The 15,837-nt window shown below is 48.1% G+C and overlaps 1 protein-coding gene across 1 annotated transcript in view; it reads left to right on the top strand.

Moving 5' to 3' along the window:
- Positions 1-309: 309 nt before the first annotated feature.
- dnhd1 (dynein heavy chain domain 1) overlaps positions 310-15,837 on the top strand; it is a 66,601-nt gene continuing 51,073 nt past the window's right edge. The window contains exons 1-3 of the mRNA XM_073041947.1: positions 310-616; positions 2,706-4,413; positions 11,369-11,592. Coding sequence (XP_072898048.1) covers positions 310-616; positions 2,706-4,413; positions 11,369-11,592 — 2,239 coding nt within the window. The remainder of the gene's footprint in view (positions 617-2,705; positions 4,414-11,368; positions 11,593-15,837) is intronic.

The following is a 15,837-nucleotide window of genomic DNA, read 5'->3' as shown; positions in this document are numbered from 1 at the left end:
CCATGGGATTGGGCAGATGGGCCTTGGGTTGCTCATTGCTCTCTCAGTGGGACCAGACCTCTTGTTTGGCCATGGGATTGGGCAGATGGGCCTTGGGTTGCTCATTGCTCTCTCAGTGGGACCAGACCTCTTGTTTGGCCATGGGATTGGGCAGATGGGCCTTGGGTTGCTCATTGCTCTCAGTGGGCACTGGACCATGAAGGGTGGGTTCTCTCAGTGTGAGCTGGATCCTGGGGTCCCTGGATAGGTTCTCTTAGTGGGCCATAGACCAGGAAGGGTGTCTGATTGGGTTGCTGCAACCCTTGGAGGATGTCACTGTCTGTGTTACAGCTGGAGGTCTACCTGAAGTTACTGGAGCTGCTGATTTTGCTGGGACATTCTGTCTTCCTGGTCGGGGAGCCACTCTCTGGGAAGACAAGCTTTGTGCAGGCATTGAACAGGTTGGGTTCCTTCCCTCAGATGTACAGGATGCCCATCCGCACCAGCACCCAGCCAAGGGATGTCTGGCAGTACGTGGCAGAACGAGTCTTTCTCCGCAACAGGCAGTCCCCATCGCTGCCTTTCAACGACAAAGGTTTCCTCTTCTTCCTGGATGATATCCACCTGGCAACCCAGAGTGAGTCGACGTTCGTGACTGTCCTCCACATACTCCTCACCCCTAGGATTCCCCACACACATGCTCCGCACCCTGATATCCACATGATGGCCCAGAGTGAGTCACACATGAATGTGTTCAAAGTTCAGGGACATTTCCCACCATTTCCAACCCAATCTTACCCCCACCCCACACACCTCCCCCACTGTTCCCCACCATCCCCACTGTACCCCCAGACCCACCTATCTCACTCCCCTAGGGCCTCTATCCCCCCCACTGTTCCCCACCAGACCCACACTCCCAACCCCACCTCCCCACTCCACTAGGACCTCTATCCCCCCCCACTGTTCCCACCACCCCCACCGTACCCCCAGACACACACTCACAACCCCACCTCCCCACTCCCCTAGGACCTCTATCCCCCCCCACTGTTCCCACCACCCCCACCGTACCCCCAGACACACACTCCCAACCCCATCTATCCCACTGTTCCCACCACCCCCCACCGTACCCCCAGAACACACTCCCAACCCCACCTCCCCACTCCCCTAGGGCCTCTATCCCCCCCACATACCTTCTCCCACATACCCTCCCCCACCACCCCCACCGTACCCCCAGACCCACACTCCCAACCCCATCTATCCCACTGTTCCCCACCATACCCCCAGACACACCTATCTCACTCCCCTAGGGCCTCTATCCCCCCCACTGTTCCCCACCACCCCCACCATACCCCCAGAACACACTCCCAACCCCATCTATCCCACTCCCCTAGGGCCTCTATCCCCCCCACATACCTTTCCCCACATACCCTCCCCCACCACCCCCACCATACCCCAGACACATGCTCCCAACCTCACCTCCCCCACTCCCCTAGGGCCTCTATCCCCCCCACATACCTTTCCCTACATACCCTCCCCCACCACCCCCACCGTACCCCCAGACCCACACACCCAACCCCATCTATCCCACCGTTCCCCACCATCCCCACTGTACCCCCAGACCCACCTATCTCACTCCCCTAGGGCCTCTATCCCCCCCACTGTTCCCCACCACCCCCACCGTACCCCCAGAACAAACTCCCAACCCCATCTATCCCACTCCCCTAGGGCTTCTATCCCCCCCCACATACCTTTCCCCACATACCCTCCCCCACCACCCCCACCGTACCCCAGACACACGCTCCCAACCCCACCTCCCCCACTGTTCCCCACCACCCCCACCATACCCCCAGACACACACTGCCAACCCCGTCACCAACTCCCCTACCATTCCCCCTATTCCCCCACTGGCATCGGCAGTCCCTCCTGACTTTTCCTGGGATGAGATGGACATACCATCAGGAGAGACTGGGCCTGTCTGCAGGTCAGCTTGGAGTTTGGGAAGAATGAGGAGTGGCCCTGTTCGTGAGTTTGGCAGGGTGGACACAAGATGTGGGAGATTAATAACCGGGATTTCAAACTCAGAGCTGAAACTGGAATTCTCTTCCCCAGAGAGTGGTGGAGGGTGGATCACTAGAGTTCAGGAGAATGAGAGGAGATTTCTAGCATACTGAATATTGAAAAGCATAACTAGAATGGATGTGGAGAGGAGTGGGGGAGTCTAGGACCAGAGGCACAGCCTCTGAATAGAAGGGGTAGTACAGAGATGAGGAGAAATTTCTTTAGCCAGAGGGTGGTGAATCTAGAAAATTCATTGCCACCGACAGGCAAGGAGGGGAGATCTCGGGTCATTTTAAAGCAGAACTTTGATAGGCTCTTGATTAATCAGGGCTTCAAAGGTTATGAGGAGCAGGCAGAAGAATAGAGTTGGGAGGGATAATAAATCAGCCATCAATGAATGGCAGGACAGTCTTGATGGGCTGAATAGCCTAATTCTGCTCCTGTACTTTATGATCTGAGCTCCCTCAGATGGAGTTAGATACCCCAGGGTTTAAACCCTTTCCACACCAGTCTAGACCTCCACATTCACCACTGGGATTCCCTTGGGGTCCCTGGCCCAAGACCTCTACACTCCCCACAACCTTGGCTCCCTCCTACTGCCCCCACCATATCCATTCCTGTCCACTTTGCCCACACAGACCCAATCCTTCTTGTTGCTTTTTGTCCAGAGCAGGGATCCAGATGCCAACCGGTGTCTGAGGCTCTTCGCCATTCTCTGACCTGTCACGGCACCTACTGTGAAGACTCTCTCTGGTTCCGGTCCTTCCACTCCACACGGGTCAGCTACATTGCGACGTGCTCTCCGCAACACGGGCCATGGGGCTTCGTCTCGGCTCGCCTCACCCGCCTGATGATCGTGCTGGCCCTCCCTGCACTGACCTGGGGAATGCTGAGTACCATCTATAGGCCTGGTGTGCTGTCCTGGTTGAAGAGTTTCCCCACCAACACCATCTCCAGGCATGACCTCTTTGCCAAACGTCTCCTTTATGCCACAATTGACCTGTATCAGAAAGTAAGGAGAATGTTCCTACCATCTCCCAGCCACCCGCATTACCTGTTCTCATTGGCTGACATCAGCAAGGTTCTCCAGGGTCTTTGGTTGATGGACCCCTCAAACATCAGCCCCCCAACGAAGGGTAAGCTGAGCAATTCTGAGTCCGAGGCATGGCAGGCCCCACTAAGTGTCACCAAAACCATAGTCAGCCTGTGGCTGCACGAGGCAATGAGGATCTTCTCGGACTGCCTTGTGAGTGATGAGGACAGAGATACTCTGTCCATGACTCTGCAGAGAGTGGCTCACACTCACTTCTTCACCCACAGCATCGAGTTCCTCTTCAACCAATCACTCCTGCGAATGGCAGTGGAACCCCAAACTTTGGACGACCCACCAGATCCACTGGAGCAACACCAGGCCAACTGTCCGTCCACCCTGCAGGTACAGGATGCAGTTGAACAGGGAGAGACATCCCCAGGGGGAGACATCAACTGTCAGGAGCCCAACAGCCACTTGATGGACAGTCAACACAGAATGGGTCTGAGTTTGGCAGCCTTGAGCACAGAAACGGTGGTAACCCATGAAGTGCCTGTGAGTGAGACCTTGTCGTCATTGGGTTTCGGTGATCAGACACCCGGCAACAAGTCAAGTGTTCCACAAGTCATCCCAGCAACCCAAAGCACAAATCTCAGCCCGTTGCCCAGCCACAGTGAGGCCAGGGCTCAGGATGGGAGTCATAGGCAGTCCACGTCCATAAAACCCCTGCTGCCTCTTCACCTGCTCCACACCAGAGAATCTCTGAGTGACCTGATCTTCAGCAAGGCAGCAATTCGGCCAGAAAGCAGACAACAAATGAACTCCCCGAGGTGGAACCCTTACCGGGAGATGGCCCACGACCATTTGGCCCAACAGCTACAACAGATGGTTCAGAGGCAGAACCAGAAGTTCAGAGCCAACCAGCAGATTATCTTCTACAAGGAGGCGGTACGCCACTTCGCCCACATCTCCAGGGTCCTGAGCCTACCCAGATCGCACTGTGCCTTGATGGCCCCCACTCACTGCACTGGTCGGAAGACTTTGCTCGGGCTGGCTGCGTACCTCCACATGGCCACTGTCTTCGAGCTGGATGATCAGATGTCCAGTTCGGAAGTGGCCAGCGTGTGCCAGAGAGCGAGCAGGCACGCTGGGCTCCAGGGGAGATGTACGGTCATCGTAGCTCACGACTGCGTGGGGCAAGACACTCTGCAGAACCTGTTGGACGTGGCGGCAGAGGGCTGGTTCCCTGGGCTGTACTCTCCCTCTGAGCTCACCCGAGTGGCTAAGCAGTTCACCAGCAGCAGGAAGCTACCGTGGAGCAAAAAGCAAGAGCAGGTGCTGGAGAAGTGAGTGTCTGAGCAAATCTCCACCCTCTCCTGTCCCTCATCCCTACTCCCAAATCACACTGCCTTCCCTCTTCAATTCCCCACTCTGGCCTCTTGCCTCTTCTCCTCAACTACAGTAGCATGCAAAAGTTTGGGCACCCCTGGTCAAAATTTCTGTTACTGTGAATAGCTAAGCGAGTAAAAGATGACCTGATTTCCAAAAGGCATAAAGTTAAAGATGACACATTTCTTTAATATTTTAAGCAAGATTACTTGTTTATGTCCATCTTTTACAGTTTCAAAATAACAGAAAAGGAAAAGGGCCCGAAGCAAAAGTTTGGGCACCCTGCATGGTCAGTACTCAGTAACACCCCCTTTGGCAAGTATCACAACTTGTAAACACTTTCTGTAGCCAGCCAAGAGTCTTTCATTTCTTGTTTGGGGGGGATTTTCACCCATTCTTCCTTGCAAAAGGCTTCTAGTTCTGTGAGATTCTTGGGCTGTCTTGCATACACTGCTCTTTGAGGTCTATCCACAGATCTTTGATGATGTTTAGGTCAGGGGACTGTGAGGGCCATGGCAAAACCTTCAGCTTGCGCCTCTTGAGGTCGTCCATTGTGGATTTTGAGGTATGTTTACGATCATTATCCTGTTGTAGAAGCCATCCTCTTTTCATCTTCAGCTTTTTTTTACAGATGGTGTGATGTTTACTTCCAGAATTTGTTGGTATTTAATTGAATTCATTCTTCTCTCTACCAGAGGAATGTTCCCCGTGCCACTGGCTGCAATACAAGCCCAAAGCATGATCAATCCACCCCCATGCTTAACAGTTGGAGAGGTGTTCTTTTCATGAAATTCTGCACCCTTTTTCTCCAAACATACCTTTGCTCATTACGGCCAAAAAGTTCTATTTTAACTTCATCAGTCCACAGGACTTGTTTCTAAAATGCATCAGTCTTGTTTGGATGTTCCTTTGCAAACTTCTGATGCTGAATTTTGTGCTGAGGATGCAGGAAAGGTTTTCTTCTGATGACTCTTCCATGAAGGTCATATTTGTGCAGGTGTCGCTGCACAGTAGAACAGTGTACCACCACTCCAGAGTCTGCTAAATCTTCCTGAAGGTCTTTTGCAGTCAAACAGAGGTTTTGATTTGCCTTTCTAGCAATCCTACGAGCAGTTCTCTTGGAAAGTTTTCTTGGTCTTCCAGACCTCAACTTGACCTCCACCGTTCCTGTTGACTGCTATTTCTTAATTACATTACGAACTGGGGAAACAGCTACCTGAAAACACTAAGCTATCTTCTTATAGCCTTCTCCTGCTTTGTGGGCATCATTTATTTTAATTTTCAGAGTGCTAGGCAGCTGCTTAGAGGAGCCCATGGCTGCTAATTGTTGGGACAAGGTTCGAGGAGTCAGGGTATTTATAAAGATTTGAAATTTGCATCACCTGGCCTTTCCTAACAATGACTGTGAACAAGCCATAGCCCTAACAAGCTGATTAAGGTCTGAGACCTTGGTAAAAGTTATCTGAGAGCTCAAATCTCTTGGGGTGCCCAAACTTTTGTATGGTGCTCCTTTCCTTTTTTTCACTCTAAAATTGTACAAAACAAAAATAATACACTAATCTTGCTTAAAATATTGAAAAGAATGTTTCATCTTTAACTTTATGACTTTTGGAGACAGTTCCTCTTCTATTAAATTAACTATTCACAGTAACAAAAATTTTGACTGGGGTGCCCTAACTTTTGCATGCTACTGGAGCCCCTCCTCCTTCCCTTTCTCCATGGTCCACTCTCCTCCCCTATCACATTCCATCTTCTCCAGCCCTTTGCCTTTTCCACATCACCTCCCAGCTTCTCAGTTCATCTCCACTCCCCCACCCACCTAACTTCACCTATCACCTTCTAATTTGCTCTCCTTCCTCTACCCCACCTTCTTGCCCTGGCCTCTACCTCCTTCTAGTCCTGATGAAGTGGGGCTGAGGAGGGGAAAAAAGGATCAGTCATGATTGAATAGCGGAGCAGACTCAATGGGCTGAATGGCCTGATTCTACTCTTATGTCTTATGATCTTATGGACTAAGTTTCTCAGCCCGAAACACAATTGTTTATGCCCTTCCATGGACACTGCTGAGTTCCTTTTCCCTGAGAACATTCCCAACCATGCCCAGCAGGGACAGATCAGACCAGCATCCGGCAGTTTTCTTCCAGCTGGTGTCAGGCAGTCTATCCCTTGTTCTGACATGTTCCCTTGCAATTCTGTCCTGTCATTGCACAGTAATCACCTCCCCAACCTCTTCCACCCCTTCACCCCTCCCTTCCAACCCCATCACTGCAGTTAATTTATTCATTATTCATTTAGTAATACAGCACAGAGCTTCCATTTGGATCAGAAGACATAGGAGGAGAATTAGGCTATTCAGTCCATCGAGTCTGCACCGCCATTCTACCATGGCTGATCCCAGATCCCACTCAACTCCATACACCTGCCTTCTTGCTATATCCTTTGACGTCCTGACCAATCAGGAAACTATCAACATCCACCTTAAATACACGCATGGACTTGGCCTCCGCTGCAGTCTGTGGCAGAGCATTCCACAGATTCACTACTCTCTGGCTAAAAAAATACCTCCTTAATCTTTTTTAAAAGGTTGTCCCTCAATTTTGAGGCTGTGCCCTCTGGTTCTGGATACTTCCACAATAGGAAACATTCTCTCCACATCCATGTTATCTATTCCTTTCAACATTCCATAGTTTCCAATGAGATCTCTCCTGCATTCTTCTAAATTTCAGTGAGTACAGGCCCAAAGCTGCCAAATGTTCCTCATATGTTAACCCCTTCATTCCCAGAATCATCCTTGTGAGCCTCTTCTGGACTCTTTCCAATGACAGTGCATCCTTCCTGAGATAAGGGGCCCAAAGCTGTTGACAATACCCCAAGTGCCACCTGACTAGTGTCTTATAAAACCTCAGCATTATCTCAACAACAACACACACAAAATGCTGGTGGAACACAGCAGGCCAGGCAGCATCTATAGGGAGAAGCGCTGTCGACGTTTCGGGCCAAGACCCTTCGTCAGGACTAACCAAAAGGAAAGATAGTAAGAGATTTGAAAGTAGTGGGGGGAGGGGGAAATGCGAAATGATAGGAGAAGACCGGAGGGGGTGGGATGAAGCTGAGAGCTGGAAAGGTGATTGGCGAAAGTGATACAGAGCTGGAGAAGGGAAAGGATCATGGGACGGGAGGCCTCAGGAGAAAGAGAGGTGGGGGGCAAGCACCAGAGGGAGATGGAGAACAGGCAAACAACTAAATATGTCAGGGATGGGGTAAGAAGGGGAGGAGGGGCATTCCCATTCTGATATGTCTATCCATGGCCTCCTCTATTGTCAAAATGAATCCAAACTCAGGTTGGAGGAACAACACCTTATATACCGACTGGGTAGCCTCCAACCTGATGGCATGAACATTGACTTCTCTAACTTCCGTTAATGCCCCTCCTCCCCTTCTTACCCCATCCCTGACATATTTAGTTGTTTGCCTGTTCTCCTTCTCCCTCTGGTGCTCCCCCCCCCTTTCTTTTTCCTGAGGAACAATGTGAAAAGTATCGGTCCCAATACTGACCCCTGAGGAACACCACTAGTCACTGGAAGCCAACCAGAAAAGCCCCTCTTTATTCCCACTCACTGCCTCCTACCTGTGAGCCATTCCACTATCCACGCCAGTATCTTTCCTGAACACCATAGGATTTTGTCTTGCTAAGAAGCCTAATGTGAGGCACCTTATCAAACACCTTCTGAAAATCCAAGTAAACCACATCCACTGCCTCTCCTCTGTCCACCTACTGGTTACTTCCTCGAAGAACTCTAACAGATTTGTCAGGCAAGTTTTCCTTCACTGAAACCATACTGACTTTGACTTATTTTATCATTAGTCTCCAAGTACCCTGAAACTTCAGCTTAATAACAGAGTCTGACGTTTTTCCAACCACAGACAAGAGTGTTACGAACCCCATAACTGGGTCACTTACCAGCAAAGATAGAGAGGTCCGCTGAAGTCTGATGGTACCATTTTTAAACGTTTTTATTTATAAAGGGGCACAAAAGTAAGGTTAATACAAACATTCAGATAATATACGTCGTCAATACTCAATCTAAAGCACAGGTATAGTAATAATCATCAATAAGAAGTAGCTCTATCGTTTGTCTAGGGGTAAAACTATTGTCCGATGGAAATATCAAAGTCTCTGAAGTTCATGCAGGCTTTTAGCCTTTCGGAGATCGCTGGGGCTCACGTGTTGGAGAGAGAAAATAAACTTGCCAGCCTGTTGGACTCAAATCGTTGAATCGGGAACGTGAGTTCCCCCGGTGTCAGTTCGGAATCCTTTTCGGGGTTATCAGCCACTCGATTCCCTAGCTAGGGGAACCGAATCACATGTGGCTCCCGAACAGCTTCCCGTCCTTACGGGAGCGATGAGCGATGGTGTCTCCGTCTGGTGCGTCGCTGGCTTACTGCCTCCTGCTGTCCCCTTTTATCGTGACTGGCAGATTGGTAGACGTCACTCAAGGTAGGGTGATACAGTACCCACCCCACATTGCCCGAGGGTGTCCATGTCCCTGATAGCTGGCACGTACTATAGAGTTGCAATTCACACAGGTGTCTCTAAGAACAATGGTCAAATCCGTTGCATTGTCTCTCATTTCCTGGGTCCAAGACCCAAATTAATAGTGATCTTGCGATTCTCCGGAAGGAGGGGGCTGGTCCCGCACCCTTCAGCCCCTCAGAGCTGTGGTACATTCATAACAAGAGAAAATCTGCAGATGATTCCCAACCACTGAGGTTAAGCTAACTGTCCAATAACTTTTTTCCTTCCTCCCTTCTTAAAGAATGGAGTGACATTTGTAATCTTCCAGTCCTCTGGGACCATGCCAGGATCAAGTGATTTCTGAAAGATTATGACCAATGCCTTCAGCAACATCTCTCAGGACTCTGGGCTGTAGTCCATCTGGTCCAGGTGACTTATCCACCTAAAGACCTTTGAATTTCCCTGTCACTTTTCCCTTTGTAATAGCAATGGCACTCACTCCTGCTCCCTGACCTCTGGCACAATACTAGTGTCTTCCACAGTGAAGACAGATGCAAACTATGCATTAAGCTATCCTGCCATTTCTTTGTCCCCCAATACTACCTCACCAGCATCATTTTCCAGTGGTCCCATATCAGCTCTCACCTCCCTTTTACTCTTTATAACTGAAAAAACTTTTAGTATCCTGCTTTATGCTATTGGCTAGTTTGCCCTCATATTTCATCCTTTCCCTTCTTATAACTTGTTTCGTTGTTTTTTGTTGGATTTTAAAAGCTTACCAAGCATCCAGCTTCCCACTCACTTTTGCTACCTTATAAGCTCTTTCCTTGGCTTTTATGCAGTCCTTAACTTCCCTTGTCAGCCACTGTTACCTAGCCCCGCCATTTGAGAACAACTTCTTCTGTGGGACATATCTATCCTGCGCCTTGTTAACTAATCCCAGAAATTTCAGTCATCTCAGCTCTGCTGTCATCCCTGTCAGTATATGCCTCCAGTCCACTCTCATGCTTCTGTAATTCCCTTCATTCCATTGTGATACTGATATTTTGAGTTATGCTTCTCCCTCTCAAATTGTGATATGAATTCAATCATACTATGATCACTGTCTCTTAAGGGTTCCTTTACCTTAAGCTCCCTAATAAGATCTGGGTTATTACACAACATCCAATCTAAGATGGCCTTTCCCCAAGTAGGCTCAAACAGAAGCTGCTATGAAAAGCCATCTCTTAGGCATTCAACAAATTCCCTCTCTTGCAATCTGACACCAACCTGATTTTCCCAATCCCCCTTGCATATTGAAGTCCCCCCCCCCCCATTACAATTGTGCCAATATTACATGTGGAACAGTCTGGTCCCATTGGCTGTGTAAGTCTAGTCAAACGTGTGAGAGCCCACCCCAAACCCCGTTTGTGTGGATGCTGCCTGATGTGTTACCCTGTTACAAATCAGTACCACAAAATAACAGACAGACGCTGCATACATTTAAATGATTTAGCTTTATAATTCTTAATTTGACTAAAGGGTTAGTAAAGAAAATGCAAAAGCAAGGGCCCATTTTAATGAAACAGTCTAATGTGCACAAGTTGGAGCTCACAGTTTCTCCTTCGCTGATCCACCTTTAGTCTCCCCAGGCTTCATCGAATCCACGCTCCAGGTCAAGTCCTACGACCTCTTCTCTCCAGCATCTTCTCCGTTCATCTCCTACCAAACAAAAGACCCAGCTCACCCGTGTCAGGCACACAACACGAAAAACACCCTCCCGCCACTGGACGGCTCACATTCCAAAACACCCATTATCGCTAACTGTAACCCAAACGCTGCTTCCACAGAAAGACCATTTCCCAGGGTGTTATACAAGCCTTTTCCAGCTCCCTTTATAATCTCAACCCCACATCCTGACTACTATTTGGAGGCCTATATATGATTCCCATAATGGTTTTTTCACCCCTGCAGTTTCTAAAGTCACCCACAATGATTCAACCTTGTCTGCCCCTATGTCGCCTCTTTCTAAAGATGTAATTCCATCTCTTACCAACAGAGCCACACCACTACCTATGCCTTCCTGCCTGTCCTTTCAATTTAAAGGATATCCTTTGATGTTAAGCTCCCAATTGTGACCTTCTTTCAGCCCCGACTCAGTGATGACCTACTGTACCCTCCCCTTCTATTGCCCTTCCCCACTCCCTCCTGTCTCCCCTCACCACCCTACACCACATTCTCCAGTGACTATGCGGGTGCTCTGGTTTCCTCCCACAGTCCAAAGATGTACCGGTTGGTAGGTCGTTATAAATTGTCCCAAGGAGTATAGGGTGGAGTGGCTCAAAGGGCCGAGAGGTCCTATTCTGCACTGTATTTCAATAAACATTAAAAAAATATTAATACCCTCTGTTCTCCAGGTATTTCCAAGCTGTACGTCAGTGCCTACACATAGTGCTGTTGCAGCCAGTTGGTGCTAACAGACTGGCGTCCAGGGTGGGGAGGAGTCCGCTCCGCCTGTCCCACCTCCTGGGGTCCTGCGGCTACATCGACGTGTGGCAGCCATGGAGCGAGCAGGCACTGACCGACATCGCCGCCTCCCACATGGGGTTTGGAAACCTCTCAACGTTGACCAGGAGCATCGGTCAGTCCCACATTCAGGGTGGGTGGGTGGCCGGGCCGAGGAGATGGTTGGGTGGGCCCAGATGTATCAGAGTGGAGTCGGGAACCAGAACAGAAAGAAAGGAATTGTCTCCCTTCGGCGGGCAACAGGAGGAGGGTGAGGTACCTCACACATGGAGTCAGGACAGTTTGGAAAGATATTCTCAGGCCACGGGATGGCTTGATGATACCTTAAAAAACCAAGCAGCACACACAAAATGCCGGAGGAACTCAGCTCCTCAGTGGAGGGGAGTAAACAGTCAACATTTCAGCACGTGATTGCAAAGGGAGGAGGTAGAAGCCAGAAAAAGAATATTGGCTGGGGGGAGGAAGACAAGTTAGAGGGTGATAGGTGAAGCCAGGTTGGTGGGGGAGGAGACATGAAGTAAGAAGTTAGGATGTGATTGGTGGTAAAGGGCTGGAGAGGAAGGAATCTGAGAGGAGAGCAGAGTGGACTGTGGGAAAAAGGGAAGGAGGAGAAGAACCAGGGGGAGGTGAGGAGAAGAGATAAGAGGCCATAGTGGGGAAATGAAGAAGAGGGGTGGGGTGATCACTGTCAGTTGGAGAAATTAACATTCATAAATCAGGTTGGAGGCTCCCTAAATGGAATATGAAGTGTTGTCCTCCAACCTATGAGTGGCCTCATCATGGCACAGTTTGTTTCTCTTCACCTTCTCCCACTGTCCTTGGTGGCATTAGGAGTAGACAGAACTTTCCAAACTCCCTCTGCTACCTCTGTAGCAAGGGCAGCAGGGGCACCACACCTAGAGGTTGTCCTCCATTGACCTAACATGAAACCAGCACTCTTTCCTCTCCATCAGAGACTCGAGTTATACAGCACAGAAAGAAACCCTTCAGCCCATTAGGTCATTAACAACCCACATTCTAAAGGGCCGGGGGAGCAGCCAGAAGTCTTGGTACATATTGGTACCAATGACATAGGTAGGAAAGGTGAAGAGGTCCTGAAGAGAGGTTTTAGGGAGTGAGGTAGAAAGCTGAAAAGCAGGACCTCCAGAGTAGTAATCTCTGGATTGCTGCCTGTGCCACGTGCCAGTGAGGGTAAGAATAGGATGATTTGACAGATGAATGTGTGGCTGAGCAACTGATGCAGGGGGCAGGAGTTCAGATTTTTGGATCATTGGGATCTCTTCTGGGGAAAAGTACATCTGAACTCAAGGGGAATCAATATCCTTGTGGGAAGGTTTGCTAGAGCTGTCCAGGAGAGTTTGACCTGATTTGGCAGGTGAGTGGGACTGTAATGATAGAGCTGAGGATAGGGCAGTTGGTTTACAGAGGCAGTGTGCATTGAGACTGCTAGCAAGAACAGGCTGATGATAGGACAAATTTGTAGTCAACAGGATGAGATGCAATGTAAAAGGGGAACAAAGTCAAAAAGCATGATGAATGCAGGACTGAAGGTGTTGTATGTGAATGCACGCTGTATACAGAGCAAGGTAGCACAGTTACAGATTGGAATATTTGACATTGTGCGCATCACTGAATCATGGCTAAAAGAAGTTAATAGCTGGGAGCTTAATGTCCAAACGAAACACTTCGAATCAGAAGGACAGGCAGAGCACGGCACTGTCGGTAAAAAATGAAATCAAATCTTTAGAAAGAGATTACAGTACATAGATAGGAAGGTGTAGAATCATTGTAAGTCAAGCTAAGAACCTGCAAAAGCAAAATAAAATACCCTGATGGGAGTTATATACAGAGCTCCAAACAGTGATCATAATGTCATTAGTTTCAACTTGATCATGGATATAGGGAGATCTGGTCCTCGGGTTGAGGTTCTAAACTGGAAAAAGGCCAAATTTGAAGAAATGAGAAAGGATCTAAAAAGCGTGGATTGGGACAGGTTGTTCTCTGGCAAGGATGTCGTTGGTAAGTGGGAGGCCTTCAAAGGAGAAATTTTGAGAGTGCAGAGTTTGTATGTTCCTGTCAGAGTTAAAGGCAAAATGAATAAGAATAAGGAACCTTGGTTCTCTAGGGATATTGGAAATCTGATAAAGAAGAAGAGAGAGATGTATAACATGTATAGGCAACAGGGAGGAAATAAGATGCTTGAGGAGTATAAAAAAGTAAGAAGATACTTGAGAAAGAAATCAGGAGGGCTAAAAGAAGATATGAAGTTGCTTTGGCAGTCAGGGTGAAGGATAATCCTAAGAGCTTCTACAGGTATGTTAAGATCAAAAAGATAGTAAGGGAAAAAACTGGACCTCTTGAAGATCAGAGTGGTTGGCTATGTATGGAACCAAAAGAAATGGGAGAGATATTAAATGGGTTTTTTGCATCTGTATTTACTAAGGAAACTGGAATGGAGTCTATGGAAACAAGGCAAACAAGTAGTGAGGTCATGGAACCTACACAGATTGAAGAGGAGGTGCTTGCTGTCTTGAGGCAAATCAGAGTAGATAAATCCCCAGGACCTGACAGGGTATTCCCTCGGACCTTGAAGGAGACTAGTGTTGAAATTGCAGGGGTCCTGGCAGAAATATTTAAAATGTCGATATCCACGGGTCAGGTGCCGGAGGATTGGAGGATTGCTCATGTAGTTCCATTGTTTAAAAAAGGCTCAAAAAGTAAGCCAGAAAATTATAGGCCGGTAAGTTTGACATTGGTAGTAGGTAAATTATTGGAAGGAATACTAAGAGATAGGATCTACAAGTATTTGGAAGACAGGGACTTATTAGAAAAAGTCAGCATGGCTTTGTGCGTGGTAGGTCATGTTTAACCAATCTATTAGTTTTTCGAGGAAGTTACCAGGAAAGTGGATGGAGGGAAGGCAGTGGATGTTGTATACATGGACTTCAGTAAGGCCTTTGACAAGGTCCCGCATGGGAGGTTAGTTAGGAAGATTCAGTCGCTAGGTATACATGGAGAGGTAGTAAATTGGATTAGACATTGGCTCAATGGAAGAAGCTAGAGAGTGGTAGTGGAGGATTGCTTCTCTGAGTGGAGGCCTATGACTAATGGTGTACCACAGGGATCAGTGCTGGGTCCATTGTTATTTGTCATCTATATCAATGATCTGGATGATAATGTGGCAAATTGGATCAGCAAATTTGCTGATGATACAAAGATTGGAGGTGTAGTGGACAGTGAGGAAGGTTTTCAAAGCTTGCAGAGGGATTTGGACCAGTTGGAGGAATGGGCTGAAAAATGGCAGATGGAGTTTAATACAGACAAGTGTGAGGTATTGCACTTCGGAAGGTCAAACCAAGGTAGAACATACAAGGTAAATGGTAGGACACTGAGGAGTGCAGTAGAACAGAGGGATCTGGGAGTACAGAAACATAATTCCCTAAAAGAGGTGTTACAAGTAGATAGGGTTGTAAAGAAAGCTTTTGGTACATTGACCTTTATAAATCAAAGTATTGAGTATAAGAGTTGGAATGTAATGGTGAGGTTGTATAAGGCATTGGTGAGGCCGAATTTGGAGTATTGTGTGCAGTTTTGGTCACCTAATTACAGGAAGGATATTAATAAGGTTGAAAGAGTGCAGAGAAGGTTTACAAGGATGTTGCCGGGACCTGAGAAACTGAGTTACAGAGAAAGGTTGAATAGGTTAGGACTTTATTCCCTGGAGCGTAGGAGAATGAGGGGTGATTTGATAGAGGTGTATAAAATTATGATGGGTATAGATAGAGTGAATGCAAGCAGGCTTTTCCCACTGAGGCTAGGGGAGTTAAAAAACAAAAGGTCATGGGTGAAGGGGGAAAAGTTTAAAGGGAACATTGGGGGGGGGCTTCTTCACGTAGAGAGTGGTGGGACTGTGGAATGAACTGCCAGATGAAGTGGTGAATGCGGGCTCACTTTTGACATTTAAGAAAAACTTGGACAGGTACATGGACGAGAGGTGTATGGAGGATATGGCCCAGGTGCAAGTCAGTGGGACTAGGCAGAAAAATGTTTCGGCACAGCCAAGAAGGGCAAAAGGCCTGTTTCTGTGCTGTAATGTTCTATTGTAGCAAAGATGTGGTTTACAAACTACAACCGAAGAGAGAAAATGCAAGCCAAGAGGACAATGTTACAATGGTCATAGGGAATTTCAATATGCAGATAGATTAGGAAAATCAGGTTGCTGCTGGATTCTAAGAGCAGAATTTCTAGAATGCCTACGAGATGGCTTTTAGAGCAGCTTGTGGTTGAGCTCACTAAGGGAGCAGCTATTCTGGTTTGGGTGTTGTGCATTGAACCAGAATTGATTAGAGAGCTGAAGGTA

This window comes from Hemitrygon akajei, chromosome 4 (assembly GCF_048418815.1).
Source record: "Hemitrygon akajei chromosome 4, sHemAka1.3, whole genome shotgun sequence".
In the NCBI taxonomy this organism is placed as follows: Eukaryota; Metazoa; Chordata; class Chondrichthyes; order Myliobatiformes; family Dasyatidae; genus Hemitrygon; species Hemitrygon akajei.
This window is presented reverse-complemented; position numbering and strand designations above follow the sequence as displayed.